The following is a 24681-nucleotide window of genomic DNA, read 5'->3' as shown; positions in this document are numbered from 1 at the left end:
TGTCGTAGATGTTACATGTTATGTAGATTATGTAAAATTCAAAGAACATTATATATTATGTGACCCGTGAAGATCAGAGGTAGAATAGGTCTTCGGCAACCCATACTTGCCGTAAAAGGCGACTATGCTTGTCGTAAAAAGCGACAAACGGGATCGGGTGGTCAGGCTCGCTGATTTGGTTGATGCATGTCATCGTATCCCAATTGCATGGATCGATGCTCATGATATCAATCACTGGATTGTCTTGTCAAGACTCGATTATTTACAGACCGCCGTCATATGGCTGTAATATTGCTGAGTGCGGCGTTAAACAACAAACAAACAAACAAAATATATATAATGTCTCAGATGCAATACCTTGCAATGTGGACCGGGTTATTTCTTTCCGTCTCAGCGAATTGACAGTCCTTCGTAGGCATGCTCTGAAGAAAACAATAACAACTACTGCTTAAGAGATTGTTCTCCAGTCTCTAATAAAGCCGTACGTCAACATGCACATTCGACCCAAATATTTGATACATTTCAAACGTGTAACATATTTGTCTACAGCGGACATAAAATCTTCTCAATTCTATTCTATAATATCAAAGGTAGTTTTACTTAAGGCAAGTGCATGAAAATGCCTCTTCTACACTCTTTACCCCAAGGACTTTTGTCATATTGACATGTTTGAGATTTGAAAAACTTTGCAAAAAGAGTTTGCCGCATATGCGTGCGAATATATGTTTATTGTGGGTTACCTTCTTCTGGAGGGTCTGGGCACGTTTCTGTCTTCTTCCTTAATTTGATAAAAAAGAGAAAGTTGTGATTGAGTGAGTTGGGTTTAACGCTGCTTTTAACATTATTCCAGTTATATCACGGCATGTCAGCTTAATGTGGGAGGAAAGCCCGGAGTGATGCAGGTCTCAGACGTTTACCACATCGCTGAAACCCACGAGCACGGGCATGGTGCTGACAAACCTAGAAACATAATCGGGGCGAACGGGGATTTAAAACCCACAATCTTAGGTTTCTGGCGTGCCCAAGGAAGCAACTCTGCACATCGAATCACGGCGCCTTAGACGACTTGGCCACCCGCGCCCCCAAAAGAGAAAGTAAAGTATGCTTCTGGTTTCATACAAATTAAAGACATGGTACTCTATGCATTATGGTTTGTTTTTTCTCTGGACATTGCTTATATTCGTTACAAACTATAAAACGTAGAAAGTGTTTTTCAATGTACATGTACACAATAACAACGACAAATAAATTAACTTACACTTCTGTTCCATTCCCTAAAAGGACAGAAAGAGACAATGTTTAAGCTGCGTCACAAACACATATGATAAACAAACACATATGATAAATGAATCCACCATAGTGAGTTGTCTACTAAAACACACTTTGGTGCGAAAAGAATTATTTGAGTGTCACATTCAATAAATGGTGCCGTTAGTTTCCATTGTTTATGTATCAACATGTGCCAGGCTAACTGCAAGTACCTTTCATCGGGAGACGCTTCAGTGTCAGCACCACGAGAACGATGACAAGGCAGAGAGCAATCAGCACAAGGATACTCCCAACAACATATACAACAGTCGTCATAGAGTTGCCTCCCTTATCATTTGACTTGGCAGCTACAACTGGCAATGTCGAAGCTGAAATTGAGGAATTTATTAATAAGCATGTGATTGTAAATATACAAAAATACACGATGACATGAACTGTCCAAAACATTTTCTCATATTTAAGACACAAAACAACTTGGTCAATAATCATCAATCATTTATTATCTCAATTGTATTATTATTAATAACAGTAATTCCTGACATGGGTACAATGTGTGAAGCCCATTTCTTGTGTCCCCCTGCCGTGATATTTCTGGAATATTGCTAAAGGCGGCATATTAATAACAGTGACTGACAGTGATATGCGTTACGTTCACTGATTTTCAAACAATTCTCATATAGTTGGAGGAAAGATGGATATTATAGAGTTTACCTTCACTGGAGGCATGAACGGTGACCCGTATGGTGCACGCCCCGACGCCAACCTCAACGTCGCCACGTCGGTTAGTGATGTTGTTCCTGGCCTCGCACTTGTAGAGGCCGCCATCTGAATGGGAGGCTTCTGGAATACGGAACTTCTCAGTCATGCTGGACACCTCTTTCTGGTAGGCGGTGATGTGCGACCATGTAAGGGTGTGCGGGTCTGGGTAGGCATCAACGTCACACTCTAGATTGAGAGACTGACCCACTACAACTGATACCTCCCTTTCACATTTGACGGAGGGAGCATCTGAAAGTGTAAAAGAGGCTTTTACTTTGGGAAAGTTTGTTTGTTTGTATAACGCCACCCTCAACAAAATTCCAGCTATATGACGGCGGTCGGTGAATAATCGAGGCTGGACCAGACATGAACCTCGATCCACGCAGTCTGGATACGATGACATGCATCAACCAAGTCAGTGAACCTGACCACCCGATTCCGTTAGTCGTTACTACAGGCATAGTCGCCTTTTACGGAAAGCATACTTTGGGAATGACAGGACCTAAGTGCAACCAGTGTTGTCAATCATGTTCAAATGTATCTCCTTTAGTCTAAAGTTTGTGAGAGATTTCTATTTATCTGTCCATTAAAGAAATTACAAATAAATGCCGAGCATGTATAAACAAAAAATAATATAATCTTTATACATGAGTCGATAATCCGGAAATATATTAATCTGGACGATTTCAGTTGGAATGCAGTCGTCTTGATTGACGGAGTTTGACTATGAAAAGTATTCATATGAATTTTGTCACATTCTACAGCTAGTGGAGAAACACCGTAGCTAGTGTGTCATTGCGTCAGTGAGTAACTCTGTTCAGTTAATGTGATAAGGCCTGGGTAAAATTAGCAATTAAGAGAAATACTGCAACTTTGTGGATATTGTGGTGTTCTAAAGTAAGACATGGCATGTATTAGCCTGAATATAATTTAGTAGTAGCAACCATCGTGTACAACTTTACAAACTTACAAAATGTGGCTTCATGTCAATTAATTTATAAACGTCGAAATAATAAAAAAAACGTTTTGGTAAGTAGAATATGACTTACATGAAACATACAGTTTGATAAGATCCATGCCAGAGTCTGAACGTCCAGTGGGATATGTGTTTGTCACATCCAGGATATAGTCCCCCTTGTGATTGAGCTGAATGTTTGGTATGACAGGAGGTTTGGTGGATTCAGTGAACTCGGAGTCCAGCCCTGCCTGGCGCCATCTGTAGACGTGTGGTGGAGGGAGGCTTATGTCAGACCTGCTCAGGTTCACTGTGTCTCCTCGTTGGGCGTACATTGTTCTCGTGGTTAGGCTGACGGGGTGGTCTAAAAAATTATGCACTTTTATAGTATATTTAATCATCAAGTTTTGTTAACTCAAAGAGGCCCTTGAAACCTCATTAAGTGTTAACATTAACACATGGTGTTGTTTTAAACGAGAGCTTGACACAATGTGCCCCGCCTGTTGTTGTGGAAAACGACAAATATTATACCTTTCGTACTTCCCTTCGTCTTTTGTAATTTGGTTATTATAAATGTTTGTATTGTAAGCTCGTTTATTGGTATTCGGTTATTATATCGGGGTTTTTTTGCAATTCATGACCCCTCGTATACCTGTTTTTATTGCAGTTACAGTACAACATACACAGGCAGTGCTTGTGTCTTTAGGATCCGGGTAAGAATAGGTCTTCAGCAACCCACGCATGCTGCAAAAGGCAACTATACTTAACGTGAGAGTCGGATGGTCAGACTCGCTGACTTGGCTGATACATGTCATCGTGTCCCACTTGCGTGGATCGATTCTCAGGATGTCAATCACTGGATTGTCTGGTCACGACTCGATCATTTACAGAGCGCATCATATTGCTGGAATATTGCGGTACGGCGTTAAACAACAAACAAATTTTATGTTTCAGTGCCATACTTACACAGAACAGTGACGATAACTGAGTCTGATCCAAGAAGTTTGGTTCCAGTACGTGAGTAAACTGTACAGGTCAAGTTCCCAGAGTCAGTGCGCTTCAGAGTGATTGCACTAGAAGCCTGATTAAATTGTATGTTTCCGTTTTTGGTCCACACATACGCATAAGGAGACTGTCTTGAGTACACTGAGCAAGACAACGATCCTCCCTCCTCGATGTCCCTGATCTTCTCGTTGCCAAGGGTTATCACACCTTCTGTGTCTGTGCCATGTAAATGAGAAGACGTTAAGCAAACCAGATGGCAATAGTTTTAATCATAAACAGCCATAGAGAGTGAGTGAGTGAGTGAGGTTGGACGCCGCTTTTAGCAATATTCCAGCAATATCACGGCAGGGGACGACACAAATGGGCTTCACACATTGTACCCATATCGGGAATCGAACCCGGGTCTTCGGCGTGACGAGCGACCGCTTTAACCACTAGGCTACCCGACTGCCCAACAGAGAGTACACCAAGAGAGCATTAATATGATTGGTTGTACATGTATATCCGACTCTGGCGACATATGTTTTGCGTTATATTGATCTGTGTGGAGAAATAACAGTTAAGTTTGGTGAGGAAATCTTTAAGCATTTATAAGGGTGTCCACTTTATGTTCGCTTTCAAGTAGCGGTGTTACACAATTCCAATGCCTGTCATACATGTATATGTGGTCGACATATATTTAGAGAAACAAGCCTTGGACATAGACATCAAAACACTTTGGTTAAAGTCTATTATTCATTTTCAAAATAATGGAGATCGATCGGCAACCGATTCAAACCAGTGGACTCCTGCTTCACTGAGTATATTCGCTAATACCAAGGAGTTTGCGTTTAAGTGATGAACACAGTGTGTTTCATATATTAAATGTTATCTCTGTCTTAATCGATACAAACTTGTGCAACGATTTCCTTATCATTGAAACTTATTTTGATTTTGAACCATGCTGCCATTTTGTATATAAGATAAAACAACTAGGGGGACTATTTGAATATTGATTCTCCCTGAATACAAAAGGGTTTCGGCAATGTAGGACAAGTCCATTTTCTGAACAGGGGGATAAGGTATTTCCTGAATGTTCTCAAAATTCCTACGACTACTATCTGTACTTTTTCTCACATTACAGATTGTCATTACTCGCCCACTTTTGATTGCCTTCATCTGCGTTGCCCAGCTACATCTAAGGGTGGCAACTCACGTCCCTTTACAAATAGAGTCGTCCAATTTACGACGTCTTTAAGTTGCGAGCGTATGTTCGAATCTCGAGAAATGATGTCATGGCAGAACAGTATTTTATCATGAAAAAGCAGGCCTCTTTCTTTTCTGTTTTTTTTTTGCGATTCACAAAACATACACATGTCCTGTGTGACAGTTGTCAGTGTCACTATCAGGATGTGGTATTTTTTTGTGCTATCGCACAGTTATATCTTCACACCAACACTACTGATGAACCTTCAGTCCATGTGCAAAATAACAGTGCAAAGTGATAACTATGTTCGGCTGATAATGAGTTGCATACATACCACGAAGGCATGCTATTCCCACGGTGCTGGAGGAAGAACAGCGGGTCAAATTAAAATCTGGGCAGTCGTTGAAATTGTTTTCCTTTCCATTGCAATTGAATTGTGCGTAATATTTAACACTTCCAGGTAGTGAACCAAAATCTCTCCGATTATTGTAGGTGCTGAAAAAATTCAATCATTTGTGAGGCGATAATTTGTCGGGGTGTCAAGTACATTTGAATATCTCTATTAGTGTTATCTTAAGGTCAAATCCATGTTTGTTTAGTTTTGGTCTGAAATGGTTACATGCCCTTTAAATGGCATGAGGGATATTCTATATGGGTTTATATCCATCGTATACAGTAAATCCGTGTAAGACAACGCTCAATGATTTCTCAATTTGAAGACCAGGAATGCTCAAAATGCATTGGACATAAGCCGTTTGTCCACAATGTTAGGAATATAGAAATTCTGATACTCAAGTGAGAAATATCACATTCTCGCTGTCCCACATTTATGTTCTGTATCACATATATGTGGGGAGACATCTGTAATAGTACACAATCAAGATATACAACATATGGTTAGGATAACAGCACTGAACAGTCTCTCCATCACATGTGGCACTTACGTATTGAATCCCAGGTGTCTGCAGACAACATTGACCTCTCTATAGTCAAAGCTGTAGTGCATACATAATGTTCCCCATGTATTGTTATGTAGAATCTGCAGAACACCCTTGTTTGGTCCAGGAACAAGGCGAAGAACCACTGAAAACATCATTCATGTATCTGTTATAGTGATCAGTGTATATGTATCTAGATCTCAAAGTTCCTATACATGGATTAATTAGATACACGTATTTATTTGTTATATTGGAAAGATGCAGCTGAAAAGATCGGAACTGCTGTATACATGCATAACTTAAAACTTAATGTGAAATATTTTTACTTAATAACTGGTAAATGGTCATTTGAAAGTCACACATATAATCATCGGTTGTTAGTTACGTATCGTATTATTTGTTAAGAAGCGAAGAAAGTTCTGAAACTGGAAAGACTGACCACTGGGTGAAAGACCGTGAGATACCATGAGAACTTTCTTTGAGCAGCATTTGAAAAAAAGTGGATATTTTTTAAAATGGGGAAATTTGTTTTTAATTACAAACTTTCCTGATTTGTGTCTTTTTTCAGAACCTGTCAGTAAGTTGTTACGGTATTAATGCATCTGCATTCCATCCATTACACACGTTCTGTATCATTGACTTCATTGACTTTAATTATACACAGTGTTGTGTTCCCCCTGGCCTATTTTACCCTTCCTTTCCTCGCTGTGTATTTAGAGGATATATTTAGATTCAATATCAGGTGAACCCATAACAATAATAATATCGGCTACAAGTTCGCCAATGAGGTCATATGTTATATCAAAGAGAGAAGTATAATACCTGCTCCTGTAGTGAGGTGAAGCATGCACAGTGCAACAAAAATCGTTATGTGACGTTTCATAACTACGGCGAACATTTTCTGAAAACAAATTAAATATTCATAACAAATGCTATGAAACCATGTCAATCTGGGAATAAGTAGGATATGATGCATGTACTTGTCTTTATTACGACCTATTTGTACAGTTACTGATGCAAGTCTTGGGAGTCTTAACATCTTTATATACAAATGGCTGATTCATGACAGCAGGGCCTGCCATAGTCAGATCAAACACTGAGCTACTTCCTGGTAAAGATGTATTCTACATTATTAGTTTTTGATACATGTTTATGTTTAAAGGAAATATTTACTTCAAAATACTGAAGTAAGAAAGTAGCAATTAACAATACTGTAGACATAACGTGACTCTCTTACCTCAGCCCTTCCTGATGTTACCGCCAATAGTCAGCACTATATGTCCTCTTGACTCACATTGTAAATCAAGCTCCCTGTTGTTGAATGCACCGAAGTCAGACTGACGTCAAAGCCTCGTCTCTTATCTATGTCGGCGTGCAGGAGATAATATACTATTGTATACAGGCGAGGTGATGTGAGTGAGTGAGTGAGTGAGTTAACATTTAACGTCGCATCACCATTATTTCAGCCATATCGCAACGAGACCAAGTTAGTATATACACAATTAATTCCTTTATGCATGGTAATATTTAAAAAACAATTTATGAAATATGTTTGAGCATAACGATATCATGTATACAGTTTCAAAACACAGGCTATAGGCCACCATGTACCAAAGCTAGGCCACCTCGCTGGGGATCATGGGGACTTCCAGTACCTCGGCTTCCTGCATGATACCCCAGCAGGATTTACGTCATCACTTGTCAATATTAAAAAATACTCGGCAATGAGTTGGCTTAAAAACACTGGTTGATGATAGTAACATCAATTATGATAAGATTACGTGCCACACGGGGGGGGGGACAATAATTTTACGGTATTTAACCTCCTGGACAGAGCCTTCAAAATGACAGTTGATAATTGCATCGCACCAAATTTAAAACCAAGCGTTTAATTATTCACTTAATTTAAGATGAGATGCCCCCTTTGATAATGTGAATCCCCTGCGATAGCAGAGTCCACACAGTCAAGCAATATATGCTTGACGGTCAATCTTTCATCACAAGGGATACATTTAGGAGGTTCGTCCTTATCTGTCTTCAGCAGATATTCGTTGGTAAACCGACTGTGGCCAATACGACAACCCAAGTAGGTATGACCGATTGTTGGTTTTAATTCGTGAAGTTTATTGCTTCCTACCTGGGTGTCCCACCTCTTTTGCGTTAGATCCCGAGTATAAATCTTGATGTTTGTTTTGAAATCACTGTACAGGACCAGTAGTGGAGATAACGGTTTGCCAAGAGCTGCTTTAGCTGCAGCATCGGCTTTTGAGTAATAGGGTGATATGATGAGACACTTTTAAGTGCCTGTAGGCAAGACAACGAATCAGAGAAGATGCTAAAAATGAGGAGTTTCTGACTATTTTAGCTGGGTTAGGGTGAGGTCTACTTCTGGCTGCGAGGTGATGTGAAGTGGGGTATATGGAACCTATGCATGCAGTGTGCAGACTTCCATGGACTAGTTGTGTACTAGTTAAACTCACGTTTGCATACGATTAATATTATATTTAGAGAAACGTTGTCACTCAGCGAGATCTCATAGGATACAATATATGTTAGTGCAGATAGTTCTCTGTGTAATATTGATCCATCGTGTGTCTCCTGCTAGACACAGGTTTCAGTCAGTGACGTTATATCTCTACAAAATATCCGATAAAAAAACACACTTACAACACGTCTCTCAAAGTATTCACACTCAAGTCGTGTGTTAATCGATATCGACAGTGAACTAGAAATGACATCAGTATTTTAATATGTGTATGTACACAGGCTTTCCAGAGACTACTTGACCACTGACTGATTCAGATCCGGGTGCGGGTGGCCCAGCGATCTCGGACGTCGTCGTGATAGGATCTGAGGAGCATAGGTTCGAATCTAAGTTGGGGCCTGTTCATAACGCGTGGTTTGGCAACATCGTATGTTGTCTAAAGAGGTAACTATTTATGATCTGCATCAATATGGGCAAAACAAAGGACGCTGTCTGTAACTGAAACATTGTGAGTAGCCGGAGTAAACCTGACTCATTCACTCACTATCGCATCGTTCTGACATGGGCGTCAACCACATTCCATCGCCTTTAGCAGAGATGTCGGAACATATATATATTATTTCAATAGCAACATGAATGTCAGACTAGAGGAAAATGGCGAGCGGCAAAAACTGATTATGAATATTGTTTTTTTACAGGTTTATCCGCCAGGAAAATCATGGTACAGTATTTGAACAGGTTTCAATGGGGCACTTGATATGACACGAAAATACTACAATGGGGCTGTGGCAGTGTATCAATTACGTTTTCCTTCACCGCGTATTGCAGGAAACCCAACCCTTCACTGATTCATATGAATGTATTGTAAATTCAAGGTGTAACTTGGTATCTCTTATCAGCAGGATGTTTTTTTCCTTTACGGCTTCAAAGCACAACGTACTTTAACAATTGTTTAATGTCACCGTTACAGAAGCATTGAATAACAGCAAATACATAGAAGTATAACGGGGTCGAATATGGAAAGGTATCGGTTATCAACTGACTATATTTCGATGCTTTTAGAGTCAATTGTCAACTGGAATCCTCTAGAACAGCCGTAGACTAATCCAGCATGGTATAGAATTTTCTTTAAGGGTCCTAGACAACAGCGCATGCCTCTCTAATCTCACAGACCAGAGGTTGTGTGAAAATCATTTTTCACGCTGAATGTCCAAGCTTGGCCTATTTTGAAAGCTTGACCTCTGTTGATGTTGTTAGTTTGTTTATTTGTTGTTTAACGCCGCACTCAGCAATATTCCAGCAATATGACGGCGGTCTGTAAATAATCGAGTGTGGACCAAAAAATCCAGGGATTGATAACATGATCATCGACCCACGCAATTTGAATACGATGACACATATCAACCAAGTCAGCGAGTCTGACCGACCCGATCCCGTTAGTCGCCTTTTACGGCTAGCATGGGTTGCTGAAGACCTATTCTACCCCGGATCTTCATGTGCCGTTAAAAACTTTTATATAAGGTGAGGCAAATGGCAAATCATGTAAATCTTTTAAAATACCATGTTTACATGTTGAGTCATATCCGTGTTTCCAGGTCGAAAAATATTTGTTTATGTATTATGGCATTTTTAACAAATGATTCAAAGCGAACTAAATCATCTATGGTACTCGCACTTCTGTTTTTTACGGAAGCCATATGATATTAGTAATAAGATTGCTAGTTTGAAGGAACCAAACAAGTCGATTATTTATTACGTGTTCGAATTCCATGGTTTTGCAAACGCATCTTGTCAATGATATTGGCCGGAACTTTGAAGGGTCAGTATGACCTCGCCCGGGTATGGGTATTTGGAACTATAGCAATTCCATGAAGGAGGAAATTTCCCTGACGTCAAAATTTCATCTAAAATATTCAATTGTGTTTCTTAAGATGATTCTGGTAAGTGTTTGTAAGTGATAATGTATGTTATCAGCTCCTGTGGTAGTATCATGAGTTTGTCCAAGGGCAGTATGGAGCTCATGACTAGAAAACATTTTATTATAATCTTCCCCATGATCTGAATTAAAATGTATTGTTTTCTTTTCTTGCTTTTTTTTTTATAGTTTTGGAATCGAGGTACATAGTTAGAGTGTTGAGCCAATGTGTCATCATGTTAATTAGTAATATTTGATATATGAGTCAGCAATTGGTCCCAATTGATAAGATGGTGAATGCTAGATGTATTGCCCCTACCTTTGACTTATTGGATCATGACGTATACCTTTGACAAGGGCGTTCGTGAATTTATTTCTGAGACATAATTTCGCCGAAATTGGTGTTTACTTTGCTTACATGTACGCCAGACTTTTGTGTTTATTATTTAAAATTTGTTTAAATTTTGAACCATTGGATGGCGTCGGAAATACTTTTGAGCACATTTCCTTGCCTCCCTTGCTTGTTTGCAATCATTGTTAAACCATGGTTTAGGTATGTCAGGATTCGTTGAGCACTTCGGAATACATTGTACATGCATCAGCTATTCTATTAATTTCATCGGAAATTCGGTTCCTCACTCTGACAGTGTGGATTCGAATCCCGGACGGGACTCAACTCAAAACGTACGAGAATCTGTACTTAACCAAGAAAGTATTATCCCAAATATAACATTTGTCAACATATTGTTTCAATTTGGGAATCGACACGTAACACGGGGGAACATCAGATGGTGTTACAGATATTTAAATGGTAGGAAAATGGTCACTTTGAAAGACGTCACGATTCAAATTCACTTAGTAACAGGGCATGGCTTGACCAGCCTGTTGAGAGAATCGAGCCCACTCTACCAGCCGTCTTGGTGAAGTCAGGGTCAAAAGGAACGTTTTCTCCACCGAAACAATTCTTGAGGTTATTCTTGAGTGACCACTGAAAGATTCATTATGGCAAGTAATCAGGGATACTGCAAAAAAGTTCTGGGATCTGCATTTGGAAAACAGTGGAATGTTCTTTAAATAGGAGAACATTTATGATTTTCAATTTAAAGTTCACTTTTGTGAATTTCAGCCTTGTTCGGCTAGGCTTGAAACTGGACTTTTTATAGTCTGTTAACGCCCATGCCACGGAAAGATGGGTGAAGACGTAATCAATACCATATGAAGTAAGATGTTTAAGATGCATGTTTATGCTCAAAGGAAACATTTCCTTGTCTATGCTGAAGTAAGAAAATAGCAAATAGCATTACCACATTCATAAAGCTACTCCCCTCCTGATGCATGTGCACCGCCAACTTGTTGTCAACAGATATTTTCAATTTTTTTTCATGTTTGTTATCAAGGTGATCACGTGATTTGATGCATTTCGTGATGTAAGACCCGTTTTATAACAATATAGATCTTGATTATCGAGCAGATCGTCCTCACTTGGCACCGCCATTTTGTTTGAAGCAAATGCAAGTCAGAGGTGGAATCTGATTGGTCCATAGGAGAGGCTTAGAAGGGACATAACTGGTAATAGTCACTGGTGGCACTACGATCGAGCTTGGAAACTGGACGGCAAGGAAACTGGACTTTTAAAGTCAGTTAACTCTCTTGCCTGGGGAAGATGGACTCTGTGTACTTCAAGATCCCAATATTAAATGCAACAAAGCTAGACTTACGTTAAAGCCTTGCGTCTTATCATGGTTCAAGTTCAGGACATAATATATTATCCAGGTCAGGAGAGGTGACATGGTGTTTATTGAACTCAACTTATACGGGGCGCTAGCCACCCTGAGTGTATCAACAAATATCATCGTATAACGTGTTTTGGTATGACGCGACCGGGTATCGAACCAGAGATTCTTCCGCTCTCAGCGCAGACACTCTGTCCACTAGACCACGGATGCGGTCAAATAAAATAGATTGTCCATGTGTGTTATTGTATGTTATCGATGGTGAGTTTGCACATGTCACAATTATATAATAATATATATGTATGCAGACTTTCAAGTGAACTTCACCACTGACAGAAACAGCAACAACGATCACTACAGACAGCGATGCACATCGTAGTTGTGTACTAGTTAAACTAACGTTTGCATACGATGCATATTATTTTTTGAAAAAACGTTGAATTTGTACTAATGGTGTCATTTACGCTAATTCCGGCATAAGCCGTTTTACAATCTTAGGTCGGATACAATATACCATAGGGCTAATAGTCCACTGTGTAGTTTTGATCTATCCTATGTCTCCTGCTACACACACATTTAGTCAGTACCTATATATTCCTGCAAAATGTCCGATTGTTCGATCAAAAAAACACTAAAAATACTGCTGGTGGCTAGTCTATCAAAATATTCGCAATACAGTTTAGCACTATTTATGTCATCGATGGTGAGTTAGCACATGACATGATGATTTGTACTTTTTTACTGACTGATTCAGGTTGGGGTACGGGTGGCCCAGCGATCTTGGGTCCAGTCGTGACAGGATGTGCTGAACGTAGGTTCGAATCTAAGATTCGTTCTGTTTATGATGCGCGGTTTAGCAACACCATACCTTTTATTAAAAGATGTAAACATACAGTGAAGACTAGTAAAGACTAAAACCGTTATAACACATGCTGTGGTATCACTGAAACATTGTTAGTAGCAGGAGTATACCGGACTCACTCACTCACTCTATATCACATCGTACCAGCATAGGGGCGGACGGGTAGCCTAGTGGTTAAAGCGTTTGCTCGTCACGCCGAAGACCGGGTTTCGATTCCCGACATGGGTACAATGTGTGAAGCCCATGTCCCCCGCCGTGATTTTGCTGGAATATTGCTAAAAGCGGCGTTAATCCATACTCACTCACTCACTCACTCACTCACTCACTCACTCACTCGTACCAGCATTACCATCTTGGGCGCGTCAACCACATTCAGCTGCCTTTGACAAACATGTCAGAATATATTTTGCATATATACATCTAACTAGGGGAGAATGGCAAACTGTCACAATGTGTTAAAACTGATCATATATATAGTTTATTTATACCTCGCTCCATCAGGACAAGGGTGATACAATATTTCAACCGATTTAAATGTGCAGTATGTATGGCATAAAAATACTACAATAGAGCTGTGACAGTGTTCCAATGCAGTTTTGCGCCACAGTGCATCATTCGTATCTCGGGGAACCCAATCCAAAACTTATATTCGTGTATTATGTATTGTAAGGTAACATGCTAACCTTATCAGGAAGCTATTTTGCATTTACGTCAAACAGGTCAGATGTTACGAATATCAAACTAGAGGTAAATATCGAACGGTCAACATTTGAGGAAATTGATCATGACTATATATAGTTTATGTTTACCTTTATCCACCAGGAAAGTCGTGATATAATATTTCAACAGGTTTGAACGGCGCTGGAGATATGACAGAATACCACTACAATGGGACTGTGACAGTTTTTTAATTCAGTTTTCCTCCACCGTGTATCGCAGGAACCCCAACACCAACACTGACTAATTTTCATGTATTGTGTTTTGTGAATGGAATGCTAACTTAGTATCCCTTATCAGCAAAATATTTTGCATTTATGGCTAGACCGCATAAATAACCTCAGACGTGGTTGCATTTCACTGCCACAGGACCATTGAATTACTACAAATATATACAAGTTGAGCAGAGTCGAAAATAGCAAAATAACGGCTATGATGAAATATATCATATTATGATCAAGTTTAAATAAGAACTGATTTTGAGATTGTAATCTCGTGTAGTTACATCAGTATTATACCAATGTACTGGGTCACTGTCACATTCAGCAATTGAGTTTATTAACTGAACCTCGACACGTCAAGATATGTTGATTGGCATATTAGATGATCTTAGATATTTCCTAACAATATCACCCCCCCCCCCCCCCCCCCCCAAAAAAAAAATAAATAAATAAAAAAAAAAAAAAAAATTAAAGAATTGCTAAACAACACGACGCAACGACACTAGAACACAGTTAATCAGAAGCTTTTATTGAAATGCATTGTCATGGTAACATGGTTGCTTCAAGAATGCAATTGCCAAATTGAAAACAATAGTAGTTTGAATATTATACAATAACGTGATACATATTTGAAATACATCATCACCAGATAAAATATCTTCTCTTGGATATTGTTTGCATAAAGTATAATTTAACGTGAAAGGAAGGAAATGGTTGCAGATGCATATTAACACATAAAATTGTATTTTTTCCGGAATATTTACATAATGTAACTTCGTTTGCAAATTTCAAGAACACAGATAAAAACATGCTTTTGTCATTATTATTCCCCCTTTTTGAAACGGTTCGTCCGTCTGTCTGTGCTCCGTCTCTTTTCCGTTTCCGGAGCAGAGCTCCTAAACCGTAGAATATTTCTGGATGAAACTGGCTTTACAGATCAGTCTAGTAGTGAACTGGTGCCTGTTTAACAACTGAGATCTAAAAAAACCCATTAAAGACAAGAAGTTGGACTTCAACTGAAAACGAGGGAAGTGCTCGTTTCCGGAGCAGAACCCCAAGGCCGTTGAGTATTTCTGGACGAAACTTGCTTTACAGGTCAGTCTAGTGTTTAACTGGTGTCTTATGACGATTTGGGATAATATAACATTCTGAACAGTATTTGTTTCATCACTGAACTGTAGGCATCCAAGGCAATGAACCAAAAGTGGAGTGTACGTAGTTCGACTCCATTTCTGAATTGCATCAGAACGGGGCATTTGTGTCATCCCCTCCTGATGACTCTACTGTCATAATGAAAGACACCTTATATGAAACGCATGATTTCGTTTTATGAACATCACTTTTGGGTCAAATTTGATCCAGATGTCTAAGGCGCCAAAACGTGCTATAGTGTTGCGTCCCTGAGCGGTGTAATAAGAAATCTAACTATTATGAGTTCGCATCCTAGATCCTTGGTTTCTTAGTACCATGTATCACGTTCGTGTATCAAGTTTCGGCTTACTCTAACCTACTTGGCTTGCATGTTACAGTTCACCGGTCTGTTTGAAGGATCTTTTGATTATGTACACACCATTGCAGGCAATGATCGTGACACGAACAGAGACATTCTATATCAAGACACATTCTAGGTTGCTGCTGAACATCTTTGGAACTTCTGGACTCTAGTCTTCACAGAAATCCCCAAATGAACCTTCCACTGAGCAGCCGTATAATTAAAAAATAGTAGTAGTAGTAGTAGTAGTAGTAGTAGTAGTAGTAGTAGTAGTAGTAGTAGTAGTATACAGATTAAAATAACAAATGCAGCAAAGATGGTTTTGGTGATCCTGGCACATTCAGGCTGGTAAGGCTCATCATCAGCTCTGGGCCCTTACCCTTGAAAAAGTAAGTTTTATTAAACACCGATTTTGACAATATTCCAGTTATATCAGGCATGTCAGATTAATGTGGGTTGAAAGCCCGAAGTGATGCAAGTAAAACTTTGGTGACATTCATGAGCGCGGGTATGGTGCTGATAGTGACGAGGTTGAAAGTAGGAGTGAGTGAAATGAATAAGCGAGTGAGCTGGAATTTAAGCCGTCCTGAGCCTACTTAAACAGTATAATAACTTAAAACGGTAGCTCAGCATATATCAGTAAAGACGTTAGCTCAGCATACGTGACATGTATACCCCCACTGTAGTAGCAGTAGTAGTAGTAAGGCAGAATAACAGCTTGTTCACTTCCTCCTGTGATCTTGTGCATTCTCGTACAGAGGACCTGCAATCAATGAAACTTTGATGTTAAGTAACCAGAACATCATGTTTCGACTGCACATGTCAAAGTTGGAATTTACTCAATTGATTCGTCAATGATTTGCAATGCTCTTTTACTCTTGAAAATTTGAAAATATGGAAATTTGGATGGGAACATGAACAATGTTGCTGAGGTGGGATTACAACATACCGGAAATGGCTGCTACACGTGTCCTATTCACTGTCGTCATCTCAATTGGCTTGTCTCTACAACAGTCACATGTTACAGAACATTGGCACCAATACCTCCAATGTATCTTACTGCCAGGTATAGCTATTTTGACAATTTGCTGAATCTATGGATATGTTTCAGTTCTTATATGAAGTGGTATTCTATTTGTGTGATGTGAAAACATTAAAAACAAAACTTACATGAAAAAGATTTTTTTTGGTACACTCACCCATTCGGAACTTCTGTAATAACAAAGTAAAGAAGTGTTACATGTATATATATATATATATTACCAAGCATATGATCTGACAGTTGGAATAAGAATAAATGCTACTTTCATCCGTGAGTTCAGTGATTCATCATTAGTAAGTGAATCATAAACAAGCGTTTGAGTATGTTAATGTTTGGCTATAACAAAAAATCACCTTTTTTATCAGGTTGTCGAATGACCAACACGATAACAGCTGCAAGCAGACCTATAACAACAATTGCTACAAGTGCAAGGCCTCCCCAAACAGCAGATGTGGTCTCTTGATCAGAGGCTCCCTTTACAGCACCTTCAGCCGCGCTTCTTCCTATAATACATAATGCAAATAGGGATGGAAAAACATAGCACACATTAAAATATATCTATCATTGCTTTTCAAAGATGAAACAAAATACAATTCTGATGTACTTATCAGATACCGACCACCTCATGTTTATTTAAAAAACATAGATCCTCCTTCCAACCCAACAAGCAACTTCAATTTTTTAATGATTGCCTCCAGGGAATTCCCGTTTAGAATAGGTCCCGGCAACTTATGTTGGTCGTTAGAAGGGACGAAATTGATGCGGAGGTCAAATGGGGTGACTTGGTGGCTAGGGTGTCCTCGAAGTCCGACAGCGTGGGTGGTTGCTCACAATAAGGAGCACTGGGTTGTCTGATCGAGACTCAATTATATACAGGTCGCCTTCACAGAGCTGAATATTGTGGTGTTAAACAGCAAACAAACAAATTCAATGATTGGTCGCTTAACTTACCACCACTGGGCAGTGTGACCTTCACTTTAATGACACATGCCCCATTGCCTGTCTCGACTTGACCATCCGGGTACGTCAGGTTGTTGGTGGCTGTACAAGTGTACGTCCCTTCATCTCCAGCACTGGCGTTGACAATGTGATACGTGTCCTTGTGGCTTGACTGAGTTCTGGTTCCAGCTGCTGTAGCCAGCGTCCACGTCATCATGTGGTGTCTTGGATAGGAATCAACTTTGCACTGTACTGTTCTGGACTGACCATTCACAACCCGAACAACCTCCTCGCACTGAATGGAAGGCGGGTCTGGGAATATAATTTTAAGTTTTATAAACACTACTGCAAAATATAATGGTAGTGTATTTAGACTAAAATATAGAACATAAATTAAATCATCATCATGCATGGATATCAATTCAACCGCGTGCATGAAGTTTGCAGCTGAATGTTTACTTGCTTATTGAGTTGATGCAATTGGAAGGACACAATAAAGTGAAAGCCATTGTACGATACTGACTATATTATTAACATGTGTTTATAAATCAATATCAAAGTGCTGATACAAGGCGCTCGCGAATATGAAGGTATTCTGCAACACCGGAAGCACCAGTCACAAAACATGATGTTGGTTGGTTGGTTATTTTATGCCGCACTCAGCAATATTCCAGCTATATGACGGCGGTCTCTAAATAATCGAGTCTGGACCAGACAATCCAGTGATTAATATCATGAGCATCGATCCACGCAATTGTGATCGATGACATGCATCAACCAAGTCAGCGAGTCTAACCACCCGATCCCGTTAGTCGCCTCTTACCAAAACATGATGTACTTTACAACTTACATGGAATGCGTATCTTTACCAATTGTACACCGAACGAATAATTCCCTCTGTATGCAGGTGCAGATGGTGTTAGGTGATATGCAGGCTGTTGAATCATAACGATATACTCCCCAGCATCAGCCTGCTGTATGTTAGGCATGACAGGCGGTGTCACAGATCTGACGAAGGATGAGTTCGTGTGAAGTCTCCGCCAAGTGAACGTCTCCGGTGAAGGAAAAGAAACGTCCGTTTCACTCAAACTCACAGTATCACCCACTTTTGCATAGATGATCTTGTTTTGCAATCGTTTTGGAGGATCTACAAACACAAACAGTACAATGTTCTTTTCCACTGTATCCTTATGATTAAATCATAGGTAGGACATAGGACTCTTTTACAAAATATTACTTCATTAAGAAAATTAAACTGATGACACAAAGTATTTCTTTACATGTAATTAGCATATGGTTCTTTCGTTTGATTTCATGGAATAATTCAATCTTTCCCAGCTTCAATATTATTTGTATAGTTGTTAAATATAAAGTCAATACACATTACTTACAAATAACATTGATCACTGTGGAATCTGACCCAAGTGTCTTGCCGTTTGAAGACACTGAACAAGTCCAGTTACCAGCTACAGACCTGTTACCTTTCCCAGAAAAATAGTGTCCCGAGTAAGATACATTCTTCCAGTTGTGGTTCCAGTGATAGGACAAGCTTGTGTGAGGTGTGAAAACGTTACATCTAGTGTAGAAACTGAGTCCGTCAGCGACTGTGATATTATGGTTCTCAATATCAACTCGTGTTTCGTTATCTGAAAGAATGTAAATATTCGAAAGTACTGACAAGAATCCCAACATTAAATGCCCGGCTTATTGTCGCGGATTTTCTCCATATATGTTCCGTAGATATTAGTGGGTTATAGATTTTATCAAAATTACAAAGATGACGAAGCATGTCAGCCAGTTGCGTTGACTAAGACGATAACACGGTGTTGTGACAAATGTGCCCAAATCATGATGTATTGAACTAACCTGGATATGTAAATAGTATGTTGTATATGCGTTACACTACTTGTGCTATTCAAAATCGTGTATACATGTACATTGTCAGGAATACCCCATGTATGTCCAGATACCAAAATATGACCTGTTAAACAACAGGCAAAGTGTATCAGAACGTTTTGAATATTTGATTCACGGTAACTTTCACAATAAAGAGTGAGTGAGTGAGTTGGGTTTTACGCCGCTTTTAACAGTATTCCAGTTATATCACGGCGTGTCAGCTTAATGTGGGAGGAAAGCCCGAAGTGATGCAGGTCTCAGACGTTTACCACTTCGGTGAAACCAACGAGCACGGGTATGGTGCTGACAAACCTAGAAACATAATCGGGGCGAACCGGGATTCGAACCCACAATCATAGGTTTCTGGCGTACCCAAGGGACGCAACTCTGCACAGCGAATCGCGGCGCCTTAGACGAATTGGCCACCCGTGCCCCCTTCACAATAAAGAAGCAGCCTGGACCAATGAGAGCGATAGCCATCATTTAACGTTTCTTAAACAAGTCTTTCAATATACTGATACAAAATATATCACTCATATGTATAACATACCTGATAAGCAAGCGATTCTTGGTATATAATAGTCAGAGCAGGATGTCCTGTTAGTGATACGTCCCACATTGCACTGACTCAGAAGTCTGTCTCCTGGTGAACAATGAATCCTGGTATACCAAAATAGTCCATGTTGTGTTCCAGTTTGACGCATAGCTACATTGCGTGTGCTGAAAGGAGAAGAGTCATTGTTTAATCAATACACGCATACATGACTAATACCAACAAGCGGCTAATTGCAAACAAGGTTATATTCACCAACAGGTACTCATAATAGCATAACTCGAAAATGATGAAATGACACAATCATTGCATGATGAATAGATAACTGATGGTTTAACACATCCATGGTGGCAGGAAAGCTTGTTGGTTAAAGCGTTGTTTCTTCTCGCCTGAGACCCATGAAATTGGTACACAAGGTGTATTTTGGCTTGTAAAATGTGTTCCCGTGTTTGTACAGATGCGTTCCCGTGTTTGACAGTTAACTTCTTTGTGCACATATTTTGACCGATGAGCTCGTTGGGCCGGTTGGGCCGGTTACGCTCAGTTTTTCTTAAAAACCAGGGATCATCACGATTTGACAGCGATTCAAAAACACTTGCATGTGACATAGTCGGTATCGTTCAATGGACTCTGCCTTTAACGGAAATGTGCAATGATTAAGCAAAGGGTTTTGTCACTGTTACTTTGTTACCCGTCGTGATTTGGCTGCAATATTGCTCTAAGTGCAGGACGTGCCTACTCACTCACGCAATCACTCTGAAACTTACGTGTTGAAACCAAGCTGCTTGCACATGACAGATGGAAGGTATCGACCAAAGTAATACCAGTATTCATCAAGACACGCCCTCTGCCAGGTACCGTTGTGGTACATCTCAACATTGCCATAGTTAGGTCCTGGATCCAGACGCACTTGAAAACCTCCACCTGAAATGTGTCCAACAAGAGAAACGAAACTTCACTTCACTCTTCCCAAACCTCCAGAGAGCACTGTCTGAATGTATCTGTATCTGAATGTCCACTAAAATTTATTATTGCCACTTTGTTCCTTGTATCCTGCCCTGAACTACGACACATCTATAATAGTAACTCAACATTTTCCAAACTTGTCATAATGACAACTGTGTTCATGCTAAAGGCATAATGAAGGGGAAAGCAGTAAGCTGCAAACAGTGTAAAAACTTCACTGTATGTAAATAAACACACTGATGTGACTTAAATTACTGTTGCTGTTTTTCCACTGTCTGTTGGTGTAATCCATTGGATGATTTGGTTTTACTTACACACACATGCAGAGGAGAACAGCACTGTGAAGAATGGTACGATTGATCTCCACAGACCAGGGTTACAATACTCCATCTGAAATGGACACGTGAAGATCAAGGTAGAAAATAATCTTCAGCAACCCATGCTTTCTTTCGACTATGCTTAACGTAAGAGGCGACTAAATGGAATATTGCTGAGTGCGGCGTTAAAGAACAAACAATCAATCAATCCGAAATGATCATACTAAACATATGATACAAAGGGAAACAGTTTAAAACATTTCAAAAACTCCTCACATACTATCAATGCGTTTATTGTATATTTAACACCTGACTATTAACACATGCCTCAAAACACTACATAAAGACACAGAAAAGAGATCATGTGTGTTTATATGCAGCACACTGTCATATATAGCCCAATAAGCAACTTCTAGTAAAAGGCATCAACCGTTCTGTTTTAGTTTTGAATTGTAACTAAATGTACTGCACTTTCGTTTAAACGCTTGATACGCGTGCTTACAAGAATGTGGTTTAATCTTTCTTAATATGTACATGGGACGCACAACAAATACATAAATAAAAAACAGATTTCATTTTATGTATTTTCTTCTCACATTTGTTATTATTAAATTTCATACAAATAGGTAATATGAACAACATGGCATAGTATACATAGTATTTCATGTGCGCGACCATGTATCGAATCATTTGCAGTTCTCTCTGTTTTGACTGAATATAGTGAACATTGAACATAGTGTTTCAGGAACATGCGGAGGTGAATATTTACTTTGTTTCACTTAACATAATACATTTTAATTACAACCCACCAGTACATGAAGACCAGCACAGCTTGAAACCTAAAGGACGAAACACGTATTACGTTAGAGAACGTTCAAGCCATCGGGACATACATGTGGTGAGGGCAATTGAGCAAGCTATTTCTTTTTCACATCCCGGTTGCCTGCAAGACACTGGATAGATATGCCGAGGCTTGTTCAAAGCCAAACTGACAAAGTGCATGGGGTACTAAATACCAGTACTCACAGTTTTCGCCTCTGGTCGCAGACTGTGCATGGTGAAGGCCTCACGTTTTTTTATGTCTAATGTTGGTCCCTATCCAAAGTTTAGTTAATTGAGCCATTCCAAACATGTTTCTGGTATATAAATACAAACGACAAGCCCTTTCCATAAGCATAAGACATATCTGCTAAAGGCAGACTCCACTCGACTATATAAGAAGCATGTGTTTATGAGCCACCATTTCATTGCATATATGTTAGCTTGACAAAAATTTACAAGCTAAGAAATACTCAGTGTTACATGTAGTCGACCATAGATCCAATGCGTTGTCAAAGTTTTGTAAAGCTGTGACTGGCTACGCGTTGAAGAGCATTTAGGTTAACATGGCCTTCCCTTGTGTATATATATTGGCTTTTTACATCCTGGTCGTGCTGGCACTGTATAACGCCATGCCTTCCCGTGAACGATATTGTAATGTAGCCTTGACTAAAATAGATGACTGTGTAATTATACAACTCGTACACGACTTCAGTGTTTTCAGTGTACATTCACCGGTTTCTGCCCACTATGTTGGACCTGGTAAGACTTTGTAAAGTAGCATGTTTTTGAGAAAATATATTTCAGAGAAAAAGACATGTTTAGCTTGTAATAAACGTCTTAATGTCTAGTACCTGTGTGGCACTGGACACTCCTCCCCAACATTTGTATCATAAACATGTCGATACGTGTAACCATGTGAATGTAATTTTTTCATATTTCATATTTTGCATATGTAACACAGGGAAGCGGTAAGGGTAAAACTGCTTTATCTTGTACTCCTCTCAATCTGTATATACGAATAACATGCGTAACGTAACCATGCGCAGAACACATATTTCAGGTCAGGTGTATTTAGCAATGACAGCGATGTTGAGTAGTGAGTGAGTGAGTGTGTTAGTGAGGTGGGGTTAACGCCGCTTTTAACAGTATTCCAGTTATATCGCGGCGTGCCAGCTTAATGTGGGACGAAAGCCCGAAGTGATGCAAGTCTCAGACGTTTACCACTTCGGTGAAACCCACGGGTACGGGTATGGTGCTGCCAAACCTATAAACATAATCAGGGCAAACCGGGATTCAAACGAACAATCATAGGTTTCTGGCGTGCCAAAGGGACACGACTCTGCACAGCGAAACGCGGCGCCTCAGGCGACTGGGCCACCCGTGCCCCGCGATGTTGAGAGGCTTGACGTGTGACCCATAGCAAGCTCGACTTTTGGGAATATCTTTAGCTTTGACAGACAGCTGGGAATATTAACTCCCCTGAACACTGGGAATGCAAGTTGATATTGGTTGTAAATGTAGTAGTAGCAGCAGCAGCAGCAGCAATAGTAGTGGTGGTGGTTGTTTTGAACATCATTGCGATTAGAGTGAGTGAGTGAGTTGTGTTTAACCCCGCTTTGAGCAGTATTCCATTTATATCACGGTGTTTCTGTTTAATGTGGGAGGAAAGCCCGATGTGATGCACGAGCATGGGTATGGTGTTGACACACCTAGAAAAAAACGGGGCGAGATAGGGAAGTCTCGAAGATGGACGAATCTGTAGAAACGGTTTCCTTCTCTCGCCTCTGCTAAGATTCTGTATTCTTCTTAGGGTAGAAACATGTTTGGGGTACCCTGCATTATTTCTCGGCAGATTTCAAGGATCTCACCATTTGGATCCTGCATGTGTTTCCGAAAAAGATACTTCATGTGGATGTGTACCTCTTGTCTCTGCTGGATCATCTTGTAACATGCATGCCCAATCCTATGGAGGCTTTTGGCCTCCTGGAACCCCGTCTCCCTGGATCGTTTCTTTGTGTATGCCGATTCTGGAATGTCACTTCTTGGAGGCATTTTACCGATGCGTATACACTTGTGTTCTCATTTGTTTAATTGGCTGTTCTTACCCTTGAAACTACTTGTTCCTATTTGTAAGAACATACATGGATCGTCATCACATAATTCTTATAAACGTAAGACCCCAGTAGAAGCATTGATAGGGTTCGGGAATGGCTAAGGTGGTGCCAGAACCCCTTTTCATTACAATTAAGCTTTGTCGCATGACGATCGTTGGACAGTCATCACATAATTACCATAAACTTAACACCCAAATGAACCTGATAGCAGCTGTGGTTTGGGCAAAGACGGGTGTTCTGACATTTGAGCCAGAACCCCCATTGCCTATACTACTTCACATAAGCGAAAACTAGTCAGATACCACAACTATCCACGAGTAAAATAAAATTGGTTTTACACAGGAGCGAGTTTAGTATTATATTTATTACTTGCCATTTATAACGTTTTTAGAATTATACTGTTGAGTGTGAAAAGGCTGACACCTACACGATCCAAGGCATAATTCAATTGAGTTTAACAGAATAATACTTCAAACACGTCAAAAGTTGAAATAT

General features: G+C 39.8%; 2 protein-coding genes across 3 annotated transcripts; both read right to left on the bottom strand.

Moving 5' to 3' along the window:
• Positions 1-367: 367 nt before the first annotated feature.
• LOC139457364 (cell adhesion molecule CEACAM1-like) lies at positions 368-5146 on the bottom strand. The gene is made up of 8 exons (XM_071238770.1): positions 5131-5146; positions 3950-4204; positions 3078-3347; positions 1981-2277; positions 1482-1637; positions 1259-1274; positions 741-778; positions 368-422 (listed from the first exon to the last, which is right to left on the bottom strand). Exons 1-8 carry the CDS (start codon positions 5144-5146, stop codon positions 391-393), a joined length of 1080 nt encoding a protein of 359 aa, XP_071094871.1. The 3' UTR covers positions 368-390.
• Positions 5147-16156: 11010 nt separating this feature from the next.
• On the bottom strand, positions 16157-21323 carry LOC139457876 (opioid-binding protein/cell adhesion molecule-like). Of its 2 annotated transcripts, XM_071239226.1 has the most exons (10): positions 21248-21323; positions 20735-20891; positions 19965-20134; positions 18910-19164; positions 18369-18665; positions 17531-17830; positions 16933-17082; positions 16737-16749; positions 16487-16542; positions 16157-16300 (listed from the first exon to the last, which is right to left on the bottom strand). In XM_071239226.1, the coding sequence occupies exons 1-10, from the start codon at positions 21321-21323 to the stop codon at positions 16260-16262; spliced, it is 1515 nt and encodes a 504-aa protein (XP_071095327.1). In that variant the 3' UTR covers positions 16157-16259. The 2 variants fall into 2 exon arrangements, with proteins under 2 accessions (XP_071095327.1, XP_071095325.1); XM_071239224.1 differs by lacking the exon at positions 16157-16300 and having other exon boundaries at positions 16526-16542; positions 16708-16749.
• Between the last annotated feature and the right edge of the window lie 3358 nt (positions 21324-24681).

The sequence above is a fragment of the Haliotis cracherodii genome, unplaced genomic scaffold (assembly GCF_022045235.1).
Source record: "Haliotis cracherodii isolate W230 unplaced genomic scaffold, xgHalCrac1.p SCAF_12, whole genome shotgun sequence".
Classification (NCBI taxonomy): Eukaryota; Metazoa; Mollusca; class Gastropoda; order Lepetellida; family Haliotidae; genus Haliotis; species Haliotis cracherodii.
The sequence above is the reverse complement of the archived record's forward strand: the minus strand, read 5'-3'. Positions and strand labels throughout refer to the sequence as shown.